Source organism: Amblyraja radiata, chromosome 3 (assembly GCF_010909765.2).
Source record: "Amblyraja radiata isolate CabotCenter1 chromosome 3, sAmbRad1.1.pri, whole genome shotgun sequence".
Taxonomy (NCBI): Eukaryota; Metazoa; Chordata; class Chondrichthyes; order Rajiformes; family Rajidae; genus Amblyraja; species Amblyraja radiata.
Window position 1 is genome coordinate 115199137 of NC_045958.1, and position 26525 is coordinate 115225661.

Below are 26525 nucleotides of genomic sequence, written 5' to 3' on the forward strand. Positions count from 1 at the left end.
TTTGTGCAGTTGGTAATTTCCTTCAACTGTATGTGGGACAGGAAGATTCAGTTGGTTGTAATGTTTTTATTTTAATTGTGTTGCCTTTGTTATCTGATTGTCATTGGTTTAGAATTACTTGTCTAATGCTGAGACAGGCCACATTGTATTTTTCTACCTTCATTAACAGATACATCTTGTAATACTGAAATAGTGTTGAAGCCTCGCATTTCCTTCACCAATCCTCTTCACCCCTTGATCCCACTTCTTTTCATGTCCCAACTAATAATAATCTTGTCTAACTCTGGACGTGGTGTTTATATCCCATCAAGGTAGTTAGGACATTTTAAATTTGAGTAAATAAATGCAGAATTCGTATTTTAAAAATATAGTCGCATTGGTCTTGGTAACCTTAACATGAGATTATTATTAAAAACTTGTCTGGTTCTCTCTCATCCTTCAGGGAAGGTAATGTGCCATCCTTAACTCTGCCCAATAAATGACTGGTTAGTTGACTTTTTAACTGCCTCCTCAGTTCAGGGCCAATTAGGAATGGGCAATAAATGTGGATAGTGCCAATGATGTTCGCATCCAAAACAAATAACTGTTAAAACTTGGCCAGTTTAGTCATCGTGCAGAGTGGTATGCGGGTTGAATTTTGTTCTTTTGGAGGATAGCAATGTGATAGTTTACACTACCAGAGATATCATTGAATGGCTAGGAACATTGCGAATATCCTACTTGGCTCGTATAATTGTACTTACTTTATATTAGGGTAAAAGTAAAAACATCATATTCAACTTGACACCTTGCCAATGATTTATAAGGTTACCCTGCTGTGTTCTACATTCTATTAAGAAAAATTCAGTCAGAGTGTCATACAGTACAGAAACGGGCAGAAGATGCTGACTCGGATGTCCCACTTAAGATGGCCCCATTTTTCTACCTCAATGTTTCCAATCCATGTACCTGTCCAAATCTTTTATGTTTTTTCCGTATCAACTACTTAATCTAGCAGCTCCTTTCATGTATCAGCTTTGTGTCATGTGTAAACAAAGTTGCCCCTCGGTTTTTTATTAAATCTTTTCTCTCTCATCTTACTCTATGCCGTCCTGCTCTTGTCTGTCCCAGGATAGGGTGAATGCACAGAGATTTTCCTATCTGTTCCCCTCTCTTTTTGTACACTCTATACAATCGCTCCTCAGCATCCTGCACTCCAAGGAGTAATGTCTAGCTTGCCCAACCTCTCCTTATAGCTCAGTTTCTCGAGTCCTGGCAACATCTTGTAAATCTTCTCTACACGCTTTCCAGTTTAATGTCATCTTTCTAAGAGCAGAGTGACCAAAACTGAACATCATATTCTAAGTACAGCCTCACAAATATCTTGTACAACTGCAACATAACCTCTATGCTCATTGCCCATGCAGATGATGGCCAGCACACCCAAAAGCCACCTTCATGACCCTATCTAGCTGTGACGCTACATTCTGGAAACTTTGTACCTGCACTCGCAGATCTCTCTGTTCCATAACACTTCCCAGGGCCCTGTCATTCACTGTGAATAGACTGCCTTATTTCACTTCCCTTATCACTTGTCCTCACAATGCACTATCATGCAGTTATCTGAATTAGAAACATAGAAAATAGGCGCAGGAGTAGGCCATTCGGCCCTTCGAGCCAGCTCTGCCATTCAATATGATCATGGCTGATCATCCAAAATCAGTATCCTGTTCCTGCTTTTTTTTCCCCATATCCCTTGATTTTGTTTGCCCTGAGAGCTAATCCTAACTCTTTTGAAAACATCCAGTGAATTGGCCTCCGCTGCCTTCTGTGGCAGAGGATTCCACAGATTCACAACTCTGGGTGAAAAGGTTCTCCTCATCCCAGTCCTAAATGGCCTACCCCTTATTCTTAAACTGTGACCCCTGGTTCTGAACTCCACCAGCATGGGAACATTTTTCCTGCATCAAGCCCGTCTAATCCCTTAAGAATTTTATATGTTTCTATAAGATATCCTCTCATCCTTGTAAATTCCAGTGAATACAAGCCCAGTTGACCCATTCTTTCATCATATGTCAGTCCCGCCAAACCGGGAATTAACCTGGTGAGCCTACGCTGCACTCCCTCAATAGCAAGAATGTCCTTCCTCAAATTAGGAGACCAAACCTGTACAGAATATTCCAGGTGCATTCTCACCAGTTCCTGTACAAATGCAGTAGGACCTCTTTGCTTCTAATCCTTTCGCAATGAAGGCCAACATGCCATTAGCTTTCTTCTCTGCCTGCTGTACCTGCATGCTTATTTTCAGTGACTGATGTACAAGGACACCCAGGTCTTGTTGCACCTCCCCTTTTCCTAATCTGACACCATTCAGATAATAATCTGCCTTCCTGTTCTTGCCACCAAAGTGGATAACCTCACATTTATCCACCCTATACCGTATCTGCCATTCATCTGCCCACTCACCCAACCTATCCAAGTCACCCTGCAGCCTCATAGCATTGTCCTCGCAGGTCACACTGCCACCCAGCTTTGTGTCATCCGCAAACATGGAGATGTCACATTTAACTCCCTCATCTAAACCATTAATATATATTGTAAATAACTGGGGCACCGAGCCTTGCGGCACCCTACTAGTCACTGCCTGCCATTCTGAAATGGACCCGTTAATTCCTGCTCTTTGCTTCCTGTCTGCCAACCAGTTCTCTCTGCATGTCAATATCGTTCCCCCTATACCATGTTCTCTTACACTAATCTCTTGTTTGGGACCTTGAAAGGTCCCACACAATGCTTTTTGAAAGTCCAGATACACCACATCTACTGGCTCTCCTTTATGCATTCTACTTGTTACATCCTCAAAAAATTCCAGAAGATTAGTTGAGTATAATTCTCCCTTCATAAATCCAAGATGACTTTGACCGATCCTGTCACTGCTTTCCAAATTCGCTGCTATTACATCTTTAATAATCGACTCGAGCATCTTCCCCACTACCGATGTAAGGCTAACTGGTCTATAATTCCCTGTTTTCTCTCTCCCTCCTTTCTTTAAAAAGTGGGATTACATTGGCTACCCTCCGGTCCACAGGTATTGATCCAGAATCGAGAGAACATTGGAAAATGATCACCAAGGCATCCACGATTTCTAGGGCCACATCCACAAATACTCTGGGATGCAGACCATCGGGCCCTGGGGATTTATCTGCCTTCAGTCCCAACATTATCTAACATAATTTCCTGACTAATGTGGATTCCCTTCAGTTCCTCCCTCCCACTAGATCCTCTGTCCCCTAGTATTTCTGGGAAATTGTTTGTGTCGCCCTTAGTGAAGACAGAACTAAAGTACTCATTTAACTGGTCTGCCATTTCCTTATTTCCCCATTATAAATTCACCTGGTTCTGACTGGAAGGGACCTACATTTGTCTTCACTAACCATTTCTTCTTCACATATCTAAAGAAGCTTTTACAGTCAATTTTTATATTCCCCGCAAGCTTTCTTTCATGCTTTTTCCCCCCCTCTTAATTAACCACTTTGTCATCCTCTGATGCATTCTAAATTTCTCCCAGTCGAGTTTGCTGCTTCCTCTGGCCAATGTATATGCCTCTTCCTTGGATTTTACTCCATTTGCCATTACTCCACTCATTTTCCCAGCTGACCAAGATCCCACCGTAATTCTTCACTGTCTGGTTCTTCACTGTCTATGATCCCACCAATTTTTGTGTTATCTGCAAATTTACTAATAGACAATAGGCGCAGGAGTGGGCCATTTGGCCCTTCGAGCCAGCACCACCATTCAATGTGATCATGGCTGATCATCCACAATCAGTACCCCGTTCCTGCCTTCTCCCCATATCCCCTGACTCCGCTATCTTTAAGAGTCCTGTCTAGCTCTTGAAAGTATCCAGAGAACCTGCTTCCACCGCCCTCTGAGGCAGAGAATTCCACAGACTCACAACTCTGCGATTTAAAAAGTGTTTCCTCGTCTCCGTTCTAAATGGCTTACTCCTTATTCATAAACTGTGGCCCCTGGTTCTGGACTCTCCCAACATCGGGAGCATGTTTCCTGCCTCTAGCGTGTCCAAACCCGTAAGAATCTTATATGTTTCAATGAGATACCCTCTCATCCTTCTAAACTCCAGAGTGTACAAGCCCAGCTGCTCCATTCTCTCAGCATATGACAGTCCCGATATCTTGGGAATTAACCTTGTAAACCTACGCTGCACTCCCTCAATAGCACGAATGTCCTTCCTCAAATTAGGGGACGAAAACTGCACACAATACTCCAGGTGTGGTCTCACTAGGGCCCAGTACAACTGTGGAAGGACCTCTTTGCTCCTATATTCGATTCCTCATGTTATCAAGGCCAACATGCCATTCGCTTTCTTCACTGCCTGCTGTACCTGCATGCTTACTTTCATAGACTGATGTACAAGGACTCCCAGATCTGTTGTACTTCACCTTTTCCCAACTTGACGCCATTTAGATAGTAATCTGCCTTCCTGTTTTTGCTACCAAAGTTGATTACCTCACATTTATCCGCATTAAACTTCATCTGCCATGCATCTGCCCACTCCCCCAACCTGTCCAAGTCACTCTGCATTCTCCTAGCATCCTCCTCACAGTTCACACTGCCACCCAGCTTTGTGTCATCTGCAAATTTGCGAAAGTTACTTTGAATCCCATCATCCAAATCATAGATGTATATTGTGAATAGCTGCGGTCCCAGCACCGAGCCTTGCGGTACCCCACTAGTCATTCAGTAACTTTTCTACCACAATGTTAGGCTTACAAATGTATGGGTCCCAGGTTTTTCTTTGCAGCTTTTTTTTTGAATGGGGACACATTAGCCTCCCTGCAGTTTTTTCTCTAGCTTCCTACAGTATCTTCGGATATATCAGATCAGTCTCAGGAGATTTATGCACTTTCATCGGTTGGGTCATCCAGCACCACCTCAACTGTAATACGGACTGACTGTCCTTAAGAAAATGTCATTAACTTTCCCAAGTTCCCTGGTCTTCATGCCTTTCTCTGTTGTAAAGACTGGAGAAATATGCATTGAAGACATTACCCATCTCCTGCAGCTCCACACATAGATGACCACTTTGGTCTCTGAAGCTCCATATTTCCTCTTTAATTAACTTTATTCCTTTATGCACGTAATCTCTTGGATTCTCCTTAATCTTATCTATCAGAGCTATCTCCTGCCCCCCTCTTTCCCCCTTGATTTCCAACTCGAGTATGCGCCTCAATCCCTACACTCCTCCAGGGATGCAAGCTCCCCCCTGCCACCTTTTTCCTGATCAACTCTCCTACTATGACAACCCTTACAGTCTTGCAGCGGCCTGGTATATTTGAGCCTCTCGTTCCCATTGACTTTTTGGGAGTCTTTTGTACAATACCAACAAGGTGATAATCCCCTTTATTTCTCGCCTCCACCCATATAGCCTCATTGGGTGATCCTTCATTGATGTCCTTTTAAACTATTGCCGTGATGTTCTCCTTTAGGCTTAGGTTTATCATTGTCACGTGAACTGAGGTACGGTGAGTACCTTTGTTTTGCATGGCATCCAAACAGATCAGATATACCGTATGTAAATACAATCAAGTCAACCTCGGGTACAATACATGGAGCAAAGGGGAAGATGCAGGTTGCATAATGTAGTTCTCGCCATTGTAGCGCATCAGTTCCGTAGACAAACTTCAATATCTGCAATGGGTTAGAGATGAATCAGGACAGTACCCTCGCTTATGGAAGGACTGTTAAGGGCCTGTCCCACTTGGGCGACTCTTTAGGCGACTGCCAGGGACTAGTTTTAATGGAATTCACCTATGACACCTGGCGACAATCTACGACAGCACCTACGACAACATCTACATCAACCTACGACAGAAAAAATTGTCGCCACAGTCGCCAAAATGTTTTCAACATGTTGAAAATTTTGTGGTAGTCGCCCAAAAAAATCGCCTGTGGGACAGGCCCATTATGAAGCCTGATAAGAGGGGAAGAATCTGTTCCTGAATCTGGTGGTGCACGCTTTCAACTTCTGCTTCTTCTGCCAGATAGAATCGGGGAGACTGAGGAATGACTAGGGTGGGAAAAGTTTTTGATTATGTTGGCTCCTGTGAAGCGTAGATGGAGTCAATGATAGGAAGTCTGGTCTATGTGATGAACTAAGCTGCATCTGCAACTCTCATATCTTTAATCAATAATGCAACTTCACCTCCTCCCCCCCCTTTTTCCACCTTTATCTCGCCTGTTGTAACTGTATCCTGAAACGGTAAGCTGTCTCTCCCTTAACAAGGTTTCTGTAATGGCAATAACATCCACAGAGGAAGACACCTGTCCACTTCTGTACCAACTTCCAGCCTTTTACCCACCTCATTATTGTATTGGATACGGTCCACCTGCCAATCTAGTTTAAGCCCTCTCCAGAAGCACTAGCAAACCTGCCTGCCAGGAAATTGATTCCTTTCCAATCAAGCCATCCTTCTGCCCTAGAACAGTTCCCAATAGTCCCAAGGTCAGAATCCCTGCACCCTGTGCCAATTTCTCAGCCACTCGTCCAACTGTCCTACTTTCCTATTCCTAGCCTCACTGGCATGTGGCACCAGATGTAATACACTTGAGATCCTGTTTTTTAAACTCTTGTCCAAACTCCCTATATTCACTCTGCACGGCATCAGCCCTTTTCTTCACTTTGTCATCTGTTCCAATGTGCACAATGACCTCTGGTTGCCCAGCATCCCACTTGAGAATGAATGTTCTGCATCCGCTTGGAGACATCCTGGACCCTGGCACCAGAGAGGCAACATTATTTTGGAGTCCCTTATGCTGCCCTGGAATTTTTTGTTTGCCCCCAAACTAATGAATCTCCTATCACAATAGCCCTGTCTAATGTCACCCTTCCCTGCTGTGCTTTAGAGGCAAGCTTTGAGCCGCAGATCTGACTGCTGCTACTATGCTCCTCTGAACAGTCAGCCCACATCATCAGTATCCAAAAGAGTATTTTTCGAAGGGAATACCTACACTTTCTGTGTGCTCCCTTTCCTGGCAGTCACCAGTCTACTTTCTGCCTGTACCTTAGATGTGACCACCTCACAGTAACTCCTGCCTCTGAAGCCCTTAGTCTCCCCGGCGATCCTGAGATCATCCAGCTGCTTCTCTAGTTCCTTCATGTGGTCAATCCGGAATTGCAAATGGGTGCACTTCCCACAGGTGCCCTCGGGAACATTGTTCCCCTGACTTCCCACATTCTGCAGGAGGAGCATACCAGTGCTATAACTGCCATCCCTACTGCAGTAGACCAGAGAAGAGTAACAAAAATGAAGACCGTGTTTTATCTTGCCGCAACCCTCTGCTCAGCCTCAAGCCAAATGGTCACCCCGCTGCCCTGCCTTCCTTTTATACACCACGAGGAGTTGTCACTCCCGGACACTAACGGCCGCTGTTTAAATGCTGCTGCTCCTCTTAGTTGCTGAAGCTAACCTGTAGACTTAAGTTATAGTATATCCTCAAAGAACCATCTGTTTCAGACACTGCAGATTTAATCGCTTGCACTTTTCCTGGAGAGAGAAAAAAAGAAATAAGAGGTTATTGAATAGAATGTGGGTGAAGTGTATGAAGATAATCATTTAAATTGTGCCTTGGGGTTTGGAACGATTGTCTAAATAAGTTATTGCATCCATTAGCAATTTAGCAATTTAGCAAATTAAGCTCAGTTTTTCAGGAGTCATCAGTATTGACCATTTATAAATTAGCTTTATCTATCGATTCTTCTTAAGCATTTGCTCAAAGTCAAGGATGACAAATATTATTTATATACTTTTATAGAAGAACATCTATACTCTTATTTCAGTGGAATCTCAATTGCTATGGGGAAAATGCTTACTAATTTTGCTAGTTAATTAACTATTAAAAGAAAATTCTAGAAGCTCAAACATTGACTACAGATATTCTGCATTTAGTTCTCCATCCTCTATAGACAATAGGTGCAGGAGTAGGCCATTTGGCCCTTTGAGCTAGCACCGCTATTCAATGTGATCATCCACAATCAGTATCCCGTTCCTGCCTTCTCCCCATATCCCCTGACTCCGCTATCTTTAAGAGCTCTATCTAATGCCCCTGTCCCACTTAGGAAACCTGAACGTAAACCTCTGGAGACTTTGCGCCCCACCCAAGGTTTCCGTGCGGTTCCCGGAGGTTGCAGGTGGTTGCCGGAGGTTACAGGTAGTGGAAGCAGGTAGGGAGACTGACAAAAACCTCCGGGAACCGCACGGAAACCTTGGGTGGGGCACAAAGTCTCCAGAGGTTTCCGTTCAGGTTTCCTAAGTGGGACAGGGCTCTCTCTTGAAAGCATCCAGAGAACCGGCCTCCACCGCCCGCTGAGGCAGAGAATTCCACACACTCACAACTCTCCTCTAAATGTATTGATATTCAAAGCTATCCTACTATCTTTACTCCATTAGTTCCCCGGTTGAGCAGCATATCAATTTTAAAGTTCTCAAATCTTTTAAAGTCTATTTGAGCCCCTGTATCCCCCACCATCCATCATTGCTGTCATTTTGCCTGGGATCTCTCCAAGGTGATGGCGCTGCGCAAATCATTGGATACCTTCCCTCCACATCTGAGACTTTAATCTCAGGAATTTCCACCTGAATGTCCATACCTCTCTTTCCTCCTTAATCTCTGTACTTTTGGGCTGTAAAATCGATTTCATTCAACAGTGCTTTTGGCCATTTGTCCCAGTATCAGTCTACGTACCTCAGTGTCAACATTTATTTGATAATGGTGCTGTAAAGTGCTTGAGTATGTTGTGCTATGTTAAGATGCCTGCAAAAACACCGTTGCTAAACTTCAATCTAAAATATGTTGACCATCGTGTTCTTTCCTCTGTCTCATGGAGCAGTTTGCTCTAAAGAAAATTGAACCACTTAGAGCTAAGCAAGTCATTGTCACCAATAACATTGCCCTACAGTTCATACATTTACACCACTCATCTTACTTCTTTTCGAATGTCCCTAAGGACTGTAGACAAGTATCAATTAATAAATTTAACTATATGCTTTCTCTATCACACTTGATGCACTCCTGCCTGAAAACTTGTTCATGCTGTAAGTAGATAACAAGTCTACTTGTATTTTTATTAATGTAGTATATTCTGTGTCTGATGCCGAATGGCAAACTCTGTAGGATAGCCAAAATGATGCCTGACCCAAGTGTTTCCAGTATTTTTTGTTGTATTTTATACGTGTCGGTATCGCGCAGTGGTAGAGTTGCTGTCTTACAACGCCAGAGAAGCATCCTGGCTACAGGTGCTTGTCTGTACGGAGTTTGTACATTATCCCCGTGACCTGCAAGATCTTTCTCCGGTTTCCTCCCACACTCCAAAGACGTGCAGGTTTGTAGGTTAATTGGCTTGGTATCAATGTAAAAATGGTCCCTAATGTGTGTAGGGTAGTGTTAATGTGTGGGGGTCGCTCAATGAGCCGAAGAGCCTGTTTCCACACTATCTCTAAACTAAGCTAAATAAGTTGAACTTTCTCGTCAGCTACGGTTAAGTACTTTAAAGATGTCCAGGTTCAACGTGCTTCAAACCAGTATCATCTAACTTTCAAATTTCCTGATTGTTTAAGCAGTTGGGAAGTTGAATAACTTGTGTTAATGAAACTAATTTTCACATGCCATATGCTATTGAACAGCCATGAAACATTCAGCTTTATTTTGAATATCTTTTCTGATTTTACATTTTGAACTGGATGTATAATACTCAGTAATATCTGCAAATGAGCAGTCCTTTGTTTTTGACATTATCGATAATACATTTGCTAAAGAAACAGCTTTCTGACAGTTGCTCAATTCTTCCTTTTTCACTGTCTCGGTGCATCTCAGAATAGGATAATCAAACTAGCTTGGAAATTCTACATCCAAGTTTTAACCTTATCCTTCATTTATAACACAACTGCATGGAGACAATTCATCATTGTCTTTCTCTTCTCGCCCATCACCCTCGTTGCTACTTTTGGCAGCAATGTTGCAGCTTCCTGATAAGAAATGTGTTGGGAGAATATTTTTTAAACTGGTATATCTAACTTTGAAATCTTTGGTTATCTTCTATCCTTGTCTTTTGTTAATCTTCCCGTCTAAACGACTGTCAGTCATTCCAAATAAACTCAAATTAGTTTAAGATATGATAGATTCACTTGAACCAAATATCAATTTACGGGATGTTACCTTTCACATCTGGTGCGAGTTTAAAGTGCAGTGCCTTCAGAATAAGCAATAGAGGAGTGATTTTTGTTTTTTCCTGGTTGTGGCATTCATTCTTTTTTTTAAAGCACCAGTCAAGAATAAGTTTCATTATGTTATCTGACAAAGAAGAACAGCTCAGACTTTCTGTAACAGAGCACCTCTCATTGAAAAACTTCTGCTAACATGCCACTCTGCATGAATGTCTATTTTTAAAGTCTCCAACTCCTTAATGTTTCCCTAGGTGTATGTATTTTAGCTATTTGGTTTACTTTGTAAATTCCAAAGCCCATTCAATTGTATTATTAATCTTGAGTTCTTGTTCATTTGACAGTTTGACACTGTTGATTGTCTTCAGTACTCTTGGATAAAAATACCATGTATATTTACATTTGGGACAAATAAATAAATGGCATATGTTGCATATATCAACATGTTACCCAGGAGGTAACTAATGTTCCTCAAAATAAATTTGAAGGCATGATATGTTATATTGCAAATGCAATACCAATCACTTGTCATGTTTGATTCACAATTCACAAAACAACATTGACAATTGCAATTTTTCTTCTACTTTCAAATCTGTTCTGTAATTTAGAAATATGATTTCTGAAATACCAGAATAGAATTCCACCAGTGTAACAGTCCCCTTCCTCGAATTGCTTTTAGCCCTGGAAAACTTTCTTCAATGAATTTATCAGCCAGGCAGAAGAAAGTACAATTCTGTTGAAGTCTCAGTAATCGCTCGGCAAATGCTATGAATTGAAGACCATTTCATTTGACTTGGATTTATAGTGAACACTTTCTACCACTAGAGAGGGACTGAACACTAGCAAAAATAGAATTTACATTTCCATAATAGTCTGGGTGTGAAACAAGATGTTAATTATTCATATGATCGCAGGGAATAAATGGATATGTTGGGGGTGGGAGAAATACTAAAAGGCAATCTGAAGAAGGGTCTCGACCCGACACGTCGCCCATTCCTTCTCTCCAGAGATGCTGCCTCATCTGCTGAGTTACTCCAGCATTTTGTGTCTACCTTCAAGATTATTGGGTATGATTTAGGCAGGAGTAGTCTGAACATTGAGGTTTGAGCAGCGACTGCTACCTAGATAAAATGTTATGGATTGGAACTAGAGAAAAATATTAAGTGAATGCATGAGGTATGAATTGTAAGTTTGCAATGAGAAGTAGATTGAGAATGTTCTGGATATTGAGTATGTTGCTCTTCAGCTGCAGAACAATATTGGTCAGTTGCTATGGTGGGCAGCAATAGAATTAATAAGTTAGTAGCAGAATTAGATTGTTCAGCTCATCAAGTCTACTCTGCCATTCAGTCATGGCTGATCTATCGTTCCCTCTCAACCCTGTTCTCCTGCCTTCTCCCCACAACCCCTGTACTAATCAATAATGCTTGAAAAGTTACTTTCCAGGCCATGGGAGGCATAGATACTTTGGGCCAAAAGGCCCTTAACTGTGCTGTGTTGTGCGACTGTTTTGGGAAGAGGGGTGGTATGCTGATGATTTTGTGGTTGGGAAGTTTGAGGGATGAAGAGGAGTATAAACTTGGTTACAGTCTAATGGGTGGGCGATTAGAATTATGACTGACCAGTTCTGCACGGAGATAAATATTTGGATGATATGCTATGTACCAGAATTTGTTAAAAGGAGAGGAAGTTTTGAAAACGATGGGCTGCAATTGAGCATGGTGGTGGTGAGATGTGCAGAGTTGGGCTTGTGCAGAGTTGACAGACATCGAGTAACTTGATACATATTTTCGTAATCATGGAAGAGATCAATATCTAAATTAGTTTTACTTTTATTGCATTTCTAAACTTAATGGGAAAGGAATTCAGTCGTAATTTACTCCATGAGTTATTAACATATAGAGTGCGTCCTAGACAAAGGGGCTAGGGCAAATGGTTTGTACTTGAGACCATTTCTGTAATTCAAAATGGTAAAGAGAAATGGGGAAGCTGAAATTGATGCTGCATAAAAATCAAGCTTGTGACAACCTGCATGTTTGTGTTCTCTGAAATTTCCCATGACCAAGGACCTCCATCAGAAATTCTATTGATTAAGCTACAAGAATATGGCTTGCTGTTGCACATTATAAAGATGGGCTTTTTTTCGACAGGTTGAAGAGATGGTGCAGAATCACATGCAGTACTCTCTGCAGGATGTAGGTGGCGATGCTAACTGGCAATTGGTGGTGGAAGAGGGAGAAATGAAGGTGAGTAATAGTTACAAGATTGTACTCTTTAAAGTTCAATTTTGTAAAGAGTGAAATACATTTTCTGCTTTGTTTTCCATCTGTTTTTGAGATCTGTCTAAGACTAGATCCATCCTTTATTCCCAACAGATGTACAATTGAAACAAATGCTTATTTGTGAAAAGGACACAAAGTGCTGGAGTAACTCTGGCGCGCCTGACGAAGGGTCCCAACCCGAAACGTCACCGAAACATGTTCTCCAGGGATGCTGCCTGATCCGCTGAGTTACTCCAGCACATTGGGTCCTTGTTTCCACTTATTAGTGAATATGGCTACCATTGATATCCAGTGGCCGAAGGTTAATATAGTCATGCATGTTTCTACATTACAACACAGGTGTACAGGAGAGAAGTAGAAGAGAATGGGATTGTCTTGGATCCTCTCAAAGCGACTCATTCTGTCAAAGGTGTTACAGGTCATGAAGTCTGTCATTATTTCTGGAATGTTGATGTTCGCAATGACTGGGAAAGTAAGAATATTTTGCAATATTTTCAAAGTTAATTAAGATTGCTTTATGGAATAGATCTGTAAATGTCAGTTAGCTATTTCCGCCATTAAATTCTACTCATTTTGGATTGTTGGATGTTTAAATGTTAAATTTTGAATGAAATCTTTCTTTACTTGCTACTTGTTTCAAATTTGCTCTACGCTTATTTTTCAATCCATGGACTGCTAATTTCACCATCCTTCATTGTACCTGACCCTTTCACTTGGATTACAGATGCCTAGTTTTCCTCATTGTAATATAATAAATACTTATTTTCAGCAACTTGATATGCAAAGTATTTAAAACTTAGGAGACAAAGGCAAGTACCTGTAAAATATAGGGAGGTATGGTGTTAAAGAGGCTTTTGGTGCATTGGCATTCATTAGTCAAGGTATTGCTTATAGAATTGGGGATGTTATGTTACAGTTGTACAAAATGTTGGAGAGACTATAGGGAGGATGTCATTAAACTGGAAATAGTGCAGCGAAGTTTCATAAAGATGTTGCCAGGACTTAAGGTTCCTGAGCTGTAGACAAAGGTTGGACAAGCTAGAACTTTAGCTTAATTCTCCACCAGCAAGATCTCTACCATCCTATATGATACATGGTCCTGGCCTTTCTGGTTTTAGGCCATTATATGAATGTCTTGCATATTTTTGTGAATAATGAATTACTGGGGAAAAAGGTGAATGTTTTGCAGATAAATATGGCAGGAAGCCACAAATGAGATGATTCATCAGCTCTATTGATTTTAGTTCAGGAATGAATGTTAGTTAAGGCAAAAATAATTCACTGTTCACCACATCTCCCTCTCCCCCCCCCCCCCCCCCCCCACGGAGCAGGTAATCATAAATTATGCAGTACAGTGTATCATTTTAGTAAACTATTTGAATGTTATAGAGTTTAGAAATGCAGCACGGAAGCACGCCCTTCGGCCCACCGAGTTTGCGAAAACCAGCGATCACCCCGTACACTAGCACTTTCGTGCACACTAAGGGTAGCTTACAATTTTACTGAAGCCACTTAACTGACAAATCTGTACATCTTTGGAATGTGGGAGGAAACCGGAGCAGCCGGAGAAAATCCACACAGGTCACGGGGAGAACGTTCAAACTCTCTCTAGTCGGGATTTAACCAATGTCTTTGGCGGTGTAAGGCTGCAACTCTACCACCGTGGCCACTGTGCCGCCCATTGTGAATGCAAGAAAGCCCTGTGACTTTATAGCGGGCAAAGTTGGAAGAAGAATTTTACCAGCTGGTACAAGTGCACTGGGGCATTTGGATGGAACTTCCATTATGCACAGATCATGCATCTGTCAGGAGCTAAGAAAGTTTGGGTAACGGATAACTGCAGGTAACCGTAATGGACCCGAGCCAGCAAGATCATGCCATTTTTTTCTTTACTTTTTGACCATAAATAGGGTGACAAGTAATTTTGTATCTCTTGCAGCCTGTCAAAATGTTTAGCAAATACTCTTTCCTTATTCTAGCCTCTGGTTCCAGTGTAAATAAAAATAATTAACAAGCAGATGTTCGATGCAGATCGCCAAATCAACTAGAATTGGACAAACAACCAAATGAAATGAAACTGAACATAATATAAAATTGAAGGTTTATCATATGCTAATTTGAATCGTGTGGAACGGACTAATACTAAGGTAGACACAAAATGCTGGCGTTATTCAGTGGGACAGGCAGCATCTCTGGAGAGAAGGAATGGGCAAAGTTTTGGGTCAAGACCTTTATTCAGATTGATACAAGATTCAAATACTAATTCAAGATTACGCTCCATACTTTCCTTTGCACAAGTCTGTTATTCAGTCTCTAGATTCAGTTTCTATCTTTTGTCTCATTTCAGAAGCAGCTGCTGATTTGACTTTTGTTTAAACTTGTACATATATTTGCAGTCAACATTTTCCTCTGCTTTACTTTTCGCATGTCCTACATATGCCTTAATTGGTGTGATATGATTGGTTGATGTATCCATTTATACCCCACAGCAACCATTGAAAACTTCCACGTAATAGAAGTTCTATCAGATAATGCAATCATCGTTTACCAGACCCACAAGGTATGTCGTTTTTGCTTTTAAGCTATTGAGCATTACAGATGGTGATTGGAGTTGAGGGAACGCCCTGTGCCTGGGCACATGTTATTTTAATCCATTAATGTTTACTTTACCTGCAAGTAGATGTGTACAATCTACCCTTGCCAGGACTACCCTTGTGTTAATAAAATTGACATGTTCTTGTCATATTACTTAGAGCAAATGCTCCACAGATAGATCCTAGCCAGGAAGTAGAGGAATAGATCAGGTAGACGCGCAGAGTCTCTTGCCCAGAGTTGTGGAATCGCGAACCAGAGGATATAGGTTGAAGGTTAATGGGGAAAGATTTAATAGGAATCTGAGGGGCAACTTCCTCACGCAAAGAGTCGTAGGTGTGTGGAATAAGTTGCCGGAGGAGGTAGTTGAGGCAGGTAGTATCGCAACGTTTAAGAAACATTTAGATAGGGACATGGATAGGACAGGTTTAGAGGGATATGGGCCAAATGCAGGCAGGTGGAACTAGTGTAGATGGGACATGTCGGTCGCTGTGGGCAAGTTGGGCCGAAGAGCCAGTTTCCACGCTGCAAGACTATATAACTTTAGCGATCTTTTATGAATGAACACCCAAGATTTTTGCCATTTTGTAGCAATGAGGAATTTATTATTTGATAACTTGCTAATGGACAGATCTTATTTTTTACTTTTGTCCAGAGGGTTTGGCCGGCTTCTCAAAGGGATGTGCTTTATTTGTCTGCAATTCGAAAGGTTCCTGCGACAAATGAGAATGATCCAGATACGTGGCTTGTCTGTAACTTTTCTGTCGAACATGACAATGCTCCTGTAAGTGTCCGTTTTCATTTTTTTAAATACCATATTTGAAGGGCAATAAAGCATGTAGAGAAATTTTATTTGTGTTGCATAATTTGTTTTTGGTGTTAAAATTGATAGATCGGTGCAATTTGTGTGTTAGTAACTTGAAGTTTGTGAAGTAGTTGCTAAATATGTTATTTAGTAGCTTTGTGCTCATTTACTGTCATTTATGGTCATGTGTTTCTACACCTGTTTAACAGCAGAATAATAGATGCGTACGTGCCAAAATAAACATTGCCATGATATGCCAGACATTAGTAAGCCCTCCAGAAGGTGACCAGGCTATCAGTCGAGACAACATCCTGTGCAAGATTACATATGTAGCCAATGGTAAGTGAACATTTCTTAACGTCTGCTAAAATTATAGTCAAGTGTTCTGCAGGGTGCTGCATCTTCCTGTCCCAGACTTCAATGAAGGCAGTCAAGTGGGAAGTCACAAAAGGTGTCTTCAATTAGATTATTATATTCGGAGAGGTTGAGCAGGCTAGGACATTCTTCCTTGGAGTGCAGGAGGATGAGAGGTGATTAGAGGTATACAGCGTGGAAGCAGGCCCTTCGGCCCACCGAGTCAGCGATCACTGCACATTAATGGGCCTGTCCCACTTACGCAACTTTTTCGGCGACTGCCGTCACCCGTCATAGGTCGTCGCAGGTTGCCGAAAATTTTCAACACGTTGGAAATCCAGCGACGACCAGAACAGAGTACGTCCCTTTGGGCGACTATTTACGACCATACAGGCTTCACCCCGCAACATGTTGTCAGGGTGTCGCCTGTATGGTCGTGAGTAGTCGCCTCAGTCGCCCAAAGAGTTGTAGCGTCTTTCTGGTCGCCGCTGAATTTTCAACATGAATTTTCGGCGACCTGCAACGACCTATGATGGGTGCTGACAGTCGCCGAAAAAGTTGCGTTAGTGGGACAGGACCATAACGCTATCTACACATGCTACAATGACACCAAGCCAATTAACCTATAAATCTGTACGTCTTTGGAGTTTGGGAGGAAACCGAAGATCTCCGAGAAAACCCACGTAGGTCACGGGGAGAACGTACAAACTCCATACAGACAGCATTGATAATCAGAATCCAACCCGGGTCTCTGGCACTGTAAGGCAGCAACTCTACCGCTATGCCACCCTTATTTATTTATGATCTGTGCTTGTGTATAGTGTGATTTTACTGAAATGTATGCAAAATAAATAATTTCGCTGTATCTCGGTGTGGATATGAGGTAGTTGAGGTACATGAGTTGAGGACGGGACTATCGCAATGTTTAAGAAGCGATCAGAAGGGTACATGGATAAGACGGGTTTGAGGGATATGGGCCAAATGCAGGCTAGTGGGACTAGTGGAGCTGGGACATGTTGGTCGGTGTGGGCAAGTTGGGCCGAAGGGCTTGTCTCCACACTGTAACACTCCATGACTCCATATCTCTATGTGGCAATAGACCCAGCCTTGAGCCATTGAATGGTGCCAGTTTCCAAATTTAGCCATCTGTGTCATTCTACTTTAATGTCAGCTTTGCTGAAAAGAGGTATTTTTATGTGCACATCCCATTGAAAATCAATGAATGGCATGAAGTTGATGTATTTATGAGGTAGTTGGAGCAAATTTCTCCTTTGTCCTAAAAGGTTCCGACTATTGTTGTTCTTAGTAAATCCTGGAGGATGGGCACCAGCCTCCGTACTCCGCGCTGTCGCAAAGCGTGAATATCCCAAATTCCTAAAGCGTTTTACGTCGTATGTGCAGGAGAAGACTTCGGGCAAAGACATTCTTTTCTAATATCCAGAGGTACCATACAGCATTAACCACTTTATTTAATTCGCTGATATCTATATACTTTTAAAACTTTGTGTGTGTGGGTCTACAGAATTTTGCATTTGCTACGTATCTCCTCAAAAACCAGATGCAAAAACACGGAAATATTTACAATTTTGGTTGGGATTTATCTTATGAGTTCAAAAATCCACTCGTTGGTCAATTATTTCCCCAGATTATGAATAAAATTGATCACAAAACTCAATTAAAAAAAATAAATAAACGGCGCTCACCAGCTGCTGACGTCACAATGCCCACATGCCGACCAATCCAGGCCCACCTGCGTTTAGGCCCCCGCCACTGTGGACTAAAGGCGCAGAAATATCGAGAAAGTTCTGCAGAACAAAGATTCTACAGATTCTATAGCCTCTTTGTTCGACAGATCTCGGGGCAGCGACTCCTCACTCGCTGAATTTCTCCTCATAAGTTCTACAGCACCGTTCTGCGACCGCTGACCTTTCTCCTCACAGCCGGCGCAGCTCGCGAAGCCCCGCCCGCCTGCGCGCACCTCCCATCCCCTGCGTGCTCATTCCAGCTGTGGGAGAGTCAGAAGCCGGTGCTTCTTTGCTGTGAACGTTCGCTCCTGGACGAACGCATCTTGCCTTAGTGGCTTTAATGGGCTGTTGTCAGCTGGTAGTTATCAACGGCTGCGGGCGTCGCAAGGCCGAGTTACGTCAACACCCCCGCCCCACCGACGCGCGCTGGCATTTGGCTCTCTGGCTCCTCCCTGTTCTGTGTTCCTCTCTGTGAACGAGCAAGTTCTGCAGATCCGGAGGTCAGGCGAGATCCTGGGGAGGTGAAGAGGGGGAGTGGGGGGGTTGAGGGAGAGGGGGGAATGGGGGAGGTGAGGAGGGAGAGTGGGAATAGAGGGAGAGGAGTGGGGGTGATAGGGAGTGGGGAATAGATTGACTGCCCCAACCTCTCCCCCTCCCTCTCCCTCCACACTCTTCCCCCTCTCTCCCCTACCCCATCTCCCTCCTGCCCTCCCTCCACCCCATCCCCTCCCTACCCCCCCACACCCTTCCCTTCCCCCTCCCTCCCTCTCTCTCCTCCCCTCTCTCTCTCCTCCCATCTCTCTCACCCCTCCTCCCCCACCCTCCACCCCCTCTCCCTCTGTCTCTTGCTCTTCTGTCTGCCCCTTTCTCTTTGTCTCTCTCCATTCTTTCTCTGCTCTCACTCTCTTACCCCCCCCCCACCCTCGCTAGACGCGCCTGCGAGTTGGGGGCTATGCATCAGTGGATAGGGCGGTTATGGGGTAAAAAGTGCAAATTAATAATATTAATATAATATCAAGGGAGGTAGTTAGCGTGTGTGCGGGGGGGTAGTTATTGTGTGTGGCCGCATGCCGCCACCCTCCCCGCAACCACACGTTGAGGGAATAGACCCAACGGGTCTGCACTTGGTCTAGTTAAATAATTAAAATTGATGATGCCCAGTTTTGTGTGGAATGCATTGTGTGTACCTGAAGGCAAATGTTTTAATATATTGATGGCTGTTCATGCTTATGGAAATCCAATACTGATATTAGCTGTTGTGTGGATGTTGGGGTAAGTGAATCATTTCAGGTACAAACAGCAAATCCATACATGCTGCTCCTATTCGAACTATTATAGTTCTTGATGCAAATTGCTTCTCCTTCAGTTGTGATCAGTCCCATATGAACAGACTTGTAAGAGGCTGAAGTAAGAAACAATTTGCTTCTGCATCTCCTCTTTCAACTGTGTCGTGGCACCAATATGATTGTAATTTTAATACCACTTTGTGAATTCCAAATGCTACCACAGCCTGTAGTGAGAGGACAGAATGTATGTTGAAAAATGGTAGAATCGGCATTTGTAAAATCCTGAATACAGTCGTAATCTCATTACATAACTATTGTCTGAAAGATGTGTTGTCAGGGAGCCCAAACGCTTACATTGCATCAAAGGAGGAATGAGGTTCTTCGTTTGCTCAGAACTATTTGCACAAAATCAGAATAATTCAGTCTACTTTTGTGCGGCAACAAAACATTTATTGAAACAGCAAATGCTGTAAACAGTTGGTGAGTCAGACCGCGTCTGTGGGAAGAGAAACTGAGTTAACGTTTAATGTTCTACTGATTCTACTCTTTCACAGAGAATAACCAGAGGAGTATTATGCAACGGACTTTGAAATGTTGTAAGGAAATTGCCATATGTGTGTGTCTCAATTGCTAGGTGTCTAAATACTCTGCCGATGAAACTGTCTTAAGATATAAGTGTGCCATCTTCTTCCTTCAGTGTTCAGCATGAATGTGCTGTTGTTCCAACCATGGTTTCTCTGGTGATCAACAAATAGACGGAAAGGTGTCCTCCTACGCTCGAGGAATGCGCGACTCCACCAAACTGGCACAATGAATTTCCCCAACGCCTTTTCATCTCGCAAGGCCAGTCCTGGTTGTCAGCCTGCACCCAGCTGCTGTCGGCTGCTACATTACATCTGTGGCCGATTGTTCAACACTGTCCGTGCTCTATTTCATTTTGATGCATCAGTGTGTAGTTCATTTGTATGTGCAACTCATACAGCTGTTTACAATTCGACCCGGCATTTTTTTATTTTATTTTTTATTTTTACAGAAGCAATCACACGTTGGATCAAACACAATAGGTTGATGGCTTTAATTGTTTAAAAGAAAAAGCATGCATGTTAATGTAGGCCTGCATAATCATGGCCAAAGTTTCAACATTTTTTTGCAGGAAACAGCCTAATTTGTGTTTCTAAATTTCACAAATGTTAACCATCTTTGGGGTCTACAATGGGATGTATTTTCTTTAAGTCTTACTCAAGTCTTGTTAATCAACAATCTATAATCACTGAACTCATCACATTCTTTTATTGGTCATCTAACACCAGTAAGTTTTTTTTTCCTTTGAGACCAATCTCTTATAAAACAGTTCAGGGCTGTCTCTGCCCATTGACCTCTGGCATTTGCCCCTTCTTTCTTACGATCTCCTATGAAGAACATGCAGTTTTGATGGAGATTTTGAAAAGCTTTATTTCCGTTTTGTTTACAAACTTTCTACTGCATTTTTTAGTTTGTATTTTTGTTACAAATATTTTTGTGTTGTAAATGATAGTTCTGAGTTCTTTAAGATGGTGGCATGGGCTGAAAAGGGGATAACAATACTTGAAACACGTCAAACAAGGATTTTTTCCATTTTGAAATAGATTGATGTTCTAGTTATGACCAGTGAAGGCATATCATTAAATAATAAAATGACTGTTTTAAGCAATATTGGTGCAGGGGGATGTATTTTTGTGAATAGTATATGCTGGCTAAATATAGTTGATAGGCAAAGCCCATTGCATAAATCTTTAATGCACCACTATCAAAACGTGCACATCTTCCTGTTCACTAACACAACTGCAGAATCTGCTCTGAATTCAATTATTCGATCAGCAGAAACAGCCAGCTGTATTTCAAGATTGGATGGGCATGCTCTCCAAATGCACAGCTACATGGAATAGACATATCTGAAGAACTTTAGTTCCCATGAAATTCTGGCAGTGAGATGATTTTTCTTCCTGTTGATTTCAACACTGCCTGGTGCTGTGTTTAACTGCATGCAGCTAAGATATTTTACTGTTTTCATGGCTACTGGGTTATAGGAATATTTGGTCTTGAGTTGAACACGTAGCACAATATTTCCCTCTTATTTTGCAACAAATAAACTTGACTTTTTTGTAATGTTTAAAATCTAAACCTGTAGCGGAAACATTTCTATGGTTGAATAACTGTTGTATGTGACCTGCATACCGTGCTTGCTTTTTGCGGCCCTTTACTCAGTACATTGTATCTATTACAAACACCTGCAATTGTAAAAGTGCCTAAATTAGAGTGTTAATAGACTGTCTTAAAAGGTTCTAAGATCAGCCTGTTCAGTTACGGATACCATGTATTGAGAATTGATTTAGAACATTTTATATTTAGTTGTACCTAAACTTGCAGGCAATAACTAAAACCAATCGAACTGTTTAAAAATAGTATGCTGATTAATCCCATCTTTTAGCTGACATTCATATTTGCATTTTAAAATGTTTGTGTAAATAGCTGTAAATCAACAAGAAGAAATAACTGCTTGAGTGAATGCAGAGGTTTCTTTCTATTGGAGAAAATATCTCTTGCTAGAGTACAAGTAAAATGCAGATCTCCAGATATATGGTTCATTTTGGCATTGAGTCAAGTTACAGCTGATGATAGTCAGAGGCAATGTATTATAGAAGATATGTTTGGACTTCTTTCATCCCCAGTCTATTTTAGTTGCTAGACTCCTACAAAGCACTTCCTTCAATACAAATTACACTTTGGGTCAGACTACACAAATATGTTTTTCAGTGCTTCCCACTAGATTTTTTTTTCTCCTTCCCATAACTCTGCCACTTTGTCCAAATGGCCAGCTTAGATTCTGTTCACTGCATTTATGCAGGTCGTAATCTTTCATCGCACGCAAGAATAATTGTTCTTTTGAACCAAAGCAATTCCCCAATACAGTCTTATGCCATGTTAATATCCCAAATAGTGCATATTGTAAATTGGAAGTGTAGAGTTGGCGTAGCAATACATGCTTAAATGCTGATGTTAACATGTGGTTTTGGAGCTCTTCAATGTTTCCTGCTCAACCCAAAGGTGCATTGTTGGGTGGTGTGCAGTAAGCGGCTTCGTAGGAACATATATAACGGCACCCAAACTCTGAAGCTAAATAATAATGGCAACACTAAGGGATCAAGTACTTCAGAATGTTTCAATCAATAGATATTTGTGTTTTGGGAAGTGGTCATACCTAAGATAGCTGTTGGACTTTATTCAAAAATGGTATTTGGGTCAACTGTTGTTGTAATGAGTTATATTTTAATTTCTCTGCTGCTTGGGAGTAGGTTCTTCACACTTGGCAAACGTGGGCCATCGTTTTGCAAAGTTATTTTTATCCATCTTTAAGATAGCAATGTGGGAATTGATGTCAATTGCACAAATGAACCATGCACTGGATATGAAGAAAACAAAGTGTAACAGTTTACAGAACCAGATGTTGAAAAAGCCACTATTAGTTTTGGGCATGTATTGGAACCCCTTGCATTCAACACAACACAACAAAACAGATTTTTATTTTGCATAGGTTTTCTTGGGAACTTTGGGTGCCAGGAAGAGTATCTTTTTGACTGAATATCCCAAATGAAAACTATTAAATATCTGACTAACTTATCAATGGGAGCTTTAGCAACCGTGCGGGTTTAAAAACCTGTAGCCTGCTTAATTAAGCTAACTTTTAAGAAAATTGGGAAGTTTACGTGTATAGAACTTGATATTGTTAGTCGGATTTGCACTAAATGTGATATAATTTTGAAATTCTGGTATAAAGTGATTACACTAAAGAGATGGTTGTAAAGTATTGAAACTTTGGAATGTAAAACAGCTCATTTGCAGGTTTAAGTATGGACCTATTTCAAAATATATTGTGTGTAGAACGTGCTGAGAGATTTGTTTTTATGAAAGCTTTATATCCTGATTTAGCTTTGTGTACAATAAAGCACTGGTTAATGTCTGTGATATTGAACTGTCAAACAGTTTTTTCAATCAGCAATGTGTAAAGATCAGTTTATAAACTTTAGTTCCTCCATGTTATTACAAATTAAAATCCAGTATTTAAAAAGTGAAAAGTATTAAAACATTATAGAAGATCTTGGCTGTGTGTTCTTTTAAAAAGTTGTGCTTTAATTAGTAAAATTATCATGGAACTTAAACAATACTCATTGTTCTTCAATTTTCTTTGCTGCTCCCAAATAAGCAAAGATAAAATTACTATTAATAAGTTCATAAGCCAACGAATTGCAAGGCCATCAAATTCAAATGCAGTTTCATACCATTTCATGCAGGGTACAAAACCACCAAATTCAAATGCAGTTTCATACCATTTCATGCAGGGTACAAGGCCACCACATTCAAATGCAGTTTCATACCATTTCAAGCAGGTGAAACCACCATAAAACCACACAAAACACCACATAAACAACACACAGTTCAATAGGCATTCAGTGTGTTCAGTTGATTCACAGCTCAGACAGTCGTGACCTCTCCCTCCCCATCTTGCAGAGACTGAGCCACACCCACACTATCGGGTTTTATTATCCCTCCCCCCTCCAACTGGAAGGGGCGAGGCCTTCATGGCATGATTGACGGGAGAGGGATTCTCAACATTTTTTTAACACTTATTTTTCATTGATGGGAAGAATCCTCTGCACCTGATGAGCGGAGGGGGACTGAGTAAGTTGGCCAAAAATCACAGCCGTATGTAGTAGCGTTTATCTAAAATCAATATACAGTGCAAACAGGAAGTTGTCAAGTTTAGACTTTTAATTGTGCTTTACTTCAAACCAACCACCACCAACCATTTGCTGTGGTTTATTTCAAACCAACCACCACCAACCATTTGCTGTGCTTTATTTCAAACCAACCACATTTTCATTTTCAAACCACATTAGGGCACTCAAGGTCAGTAAAACCAGACTCATAGTTTAGTAAACATGTGTTCAGTGTTATTCACAGCTCAGACTGGGAGATGTGACCCTCTCACTCCCCCATCTTGCAGAGACTGACTGAGGCACTCAACACTTCCGGGTTTTAGAGTCCCTCCGGAAGGGGCGTGGCCTTCAGGAGAGAGAATCTCAACATTTTTAAAACACTAATAACTTTTATTTTTCATCGATGGGAAAAATCACAGCCGCAAGTGGCAGCGTTTTTTCGAAAATCAATATCCAGAACAACAGGAAGTGGTCAAGATCAGACTTTTAGTAATATAGATTATAATAGGATTGCTGTGGTAATATGGTAAACCCAGAAACAGTCCGTCCTTTCACCTTTTTTTATTTTTATTTTTAGTCCTGTTAAAACAAAATGTTTGTTGGAGGTCTTCTTTTATGCGGGGGGCGGGGGGAGGGGAAGGGGGAATCTTTATTTCTCAGTCCTACCTGGTCGGAGATGCGGTTTTCCTCCGAGTTGCATCTTTCTCTTCTTCGTGCGGCCTACCTTCGGGACTGGAGTGGTGTTTCCTGCCGGGACTCCATCTTCAGCGGCGACACAGCGCTGGGACACCATCACGGAGCGGGCGATGCCTTACTGGGTCGCCGTGCGGTAAGCTGTGACCGCCGAATCCCAACATCGAGGAGCTGTGGCTGCAGGCGGCGCTGGATTTAAATCACCACGGAGCCTGGGATCCGAGATCGCCAGAGTCGGAGCTCCAACCAGCGCGGCCTGAGGACTACAGGTGCCGCGGTATCCGGGGAGGGAGCGGCCGCTCCAGACATATCCACGCCGCTGAGGAGTGTTCACCCGATGCCGGAGTTCCATCTTCCCGGCAGGAGGGCCTGAAAAATCGGACTGGCTGCGGAGGCCACAAATAGGCCCCGACCTCGGGTGGATTAGGAGGAGGACTGGACTTTTTGGTGCCTTCCCTCACAGTGGAAAGTGTTGATTCTGCTGTTGGGGGGACGTTCATGTTGAATCCTATAGTATATTGTGTCTTTATTTTTTTATTTTATATGGATGTATGGTAATCTAATTTTTTTTCTCTGTAAAGCACTTTGGCTTCAACATGATTTGATTTTAAAGTGCTATATAAATATAAATTACTTACTAGTAACGTGATAAATGACTATTTGATTTGGGAATGCTGAGAAGATTGTCCTAGATCTAGGAGCACATTCTTTTCTTTGCTCTCACATTAAAACAGTTGATCACTCACTTATCTCAAAAGATTAAATCCAGTTTTCAGATCAAATAGGCCTGGGATTTAGATTTTAGATTTAGATTCCTTTATTGTCATTCAGACCTTTCGGTCTGAACGAAATTTGGCTTTTAACGCTCTTGTCATCAACACCTGGTACAGTTCTTCCATCCTGAAACTACGATCTGGCACAGGGCGGCCTGGCCTAATCAGAACTCTGCAAATATTGGATGCTTCTGGCATTAAGGAAAAATATTAACCTCAATTATTCAAATCATGTCTTTGGAATTAAATGTAAAACAGCAGAATATTTATGTTTAAAAATATCTAAATCAACCAGCTTGCTGGGGTGTTTCCAATTACATTTTTGAAACATTCCTTAATTGCTCCAATCAGGACACAGTGGCAAATGCCTCTTTACACGAAGGGCTACAGAGAAAATGCTGGGAACTATAGGCCGGTGAGCTTAATATGTGTAATTGGAAAGTTACTGGAGATTATTCTGAGGGATAGGTTGTACAGGCATTTGGATGGGCAAGGGCTGATTAGGGATAGTCAGCATGATTTTGTACATGGGAGGACGTGTCTCACAAATCTGATTGATTTTTTTGAAGACGTGACCAAAAAGGTTGATGAGGACAGAGCTGTAGATGTTGTGTACATTGATTTCAGTACGGCATCCGACAAGGTTCCGCTTGTTAGGCTGCTCTGGAAGGTTAGATCGCATTGGGTCCAAGGAGAGAACTGAATGGATAGCAAATTGGCTCCATCGAAGGAAGCAAAGAGGGTAATGGTGGACAGACTGGAGGCCTGCGACTAGTGGTGTGCCTCAGGGTTCAGTGCTGGGCCCGTTACTGTTTGTCATCTACATCAATGATTTGGATGAGAACATACAGGACAAGATTAGCAAGTTTGCTGATGATACAAAAGTTAATGGTTTTGCAGGTAGTGAAGATGGTTGTGAAAGACTGCAGCAGGATCTGGATCGATTGGCCAGGTGGGTGGAGGAATAGTTGATGGAATTGATTACAGAAAAGTGTGAGGTGTTGCGTTTTGGGATGTCGAACAAGGG

The 26525-nt window shown here is 41.9% G+C and overlaps 1 protein-coding gene across 7 annotated transcripts in view; it reads left to right on the plus strand.

Moving 5' to 3' along the window:
- cert1 (ceramide transporter 1) overlaps nucleotides 1-23412 on the plus strand; it is a 94908-nt gene extending 71496 nt beyond the window's left edge. For 4 of the 7 annotated variants that reach the window (XM_033018636.1, XM_033018639.1, XM_033018638.1 and 1 more), the window contains 7 exons: nucleotides 12365-12460; nucleotides 12836-12968; nucleotides 14986-15056; nucleotides 15744-15872; nucleotides 16103-16232; nucleotides 17554-17690; nucleotides 19976-23412. In XM_033018636.1, coding sequence (XP_032874527.1) covers nucleotides 12365-12460; nucleotides 12836-12968; nucleotides 14986-15056; nucleotides 15744-15872; nucleotides 16103-16232; nucleotides 17554-17681 — 687 coding nt within the window. In that variant the 3' untranslated portion in view covers nucleotides 17682-17690; nucleotides 19976-23412. The remainder of the gene's footprint in view (nucleotides 1-12364; nucleotides 12461-12835; nucleotides 12969-14985; nucleotides 15057-15743; nucleotides 15873-16102; nucleotides 16233-17553; nucleotides 17691-19975) is intronic. The other 3 variants (XM_033018637.1, XM_033018642.1, XM_033018640.1) reach the window with 1 other exon arrangement.
- The last annotated feature ends 3113 nt before the right edge of the window (nucleotides 23413-26525 follow it).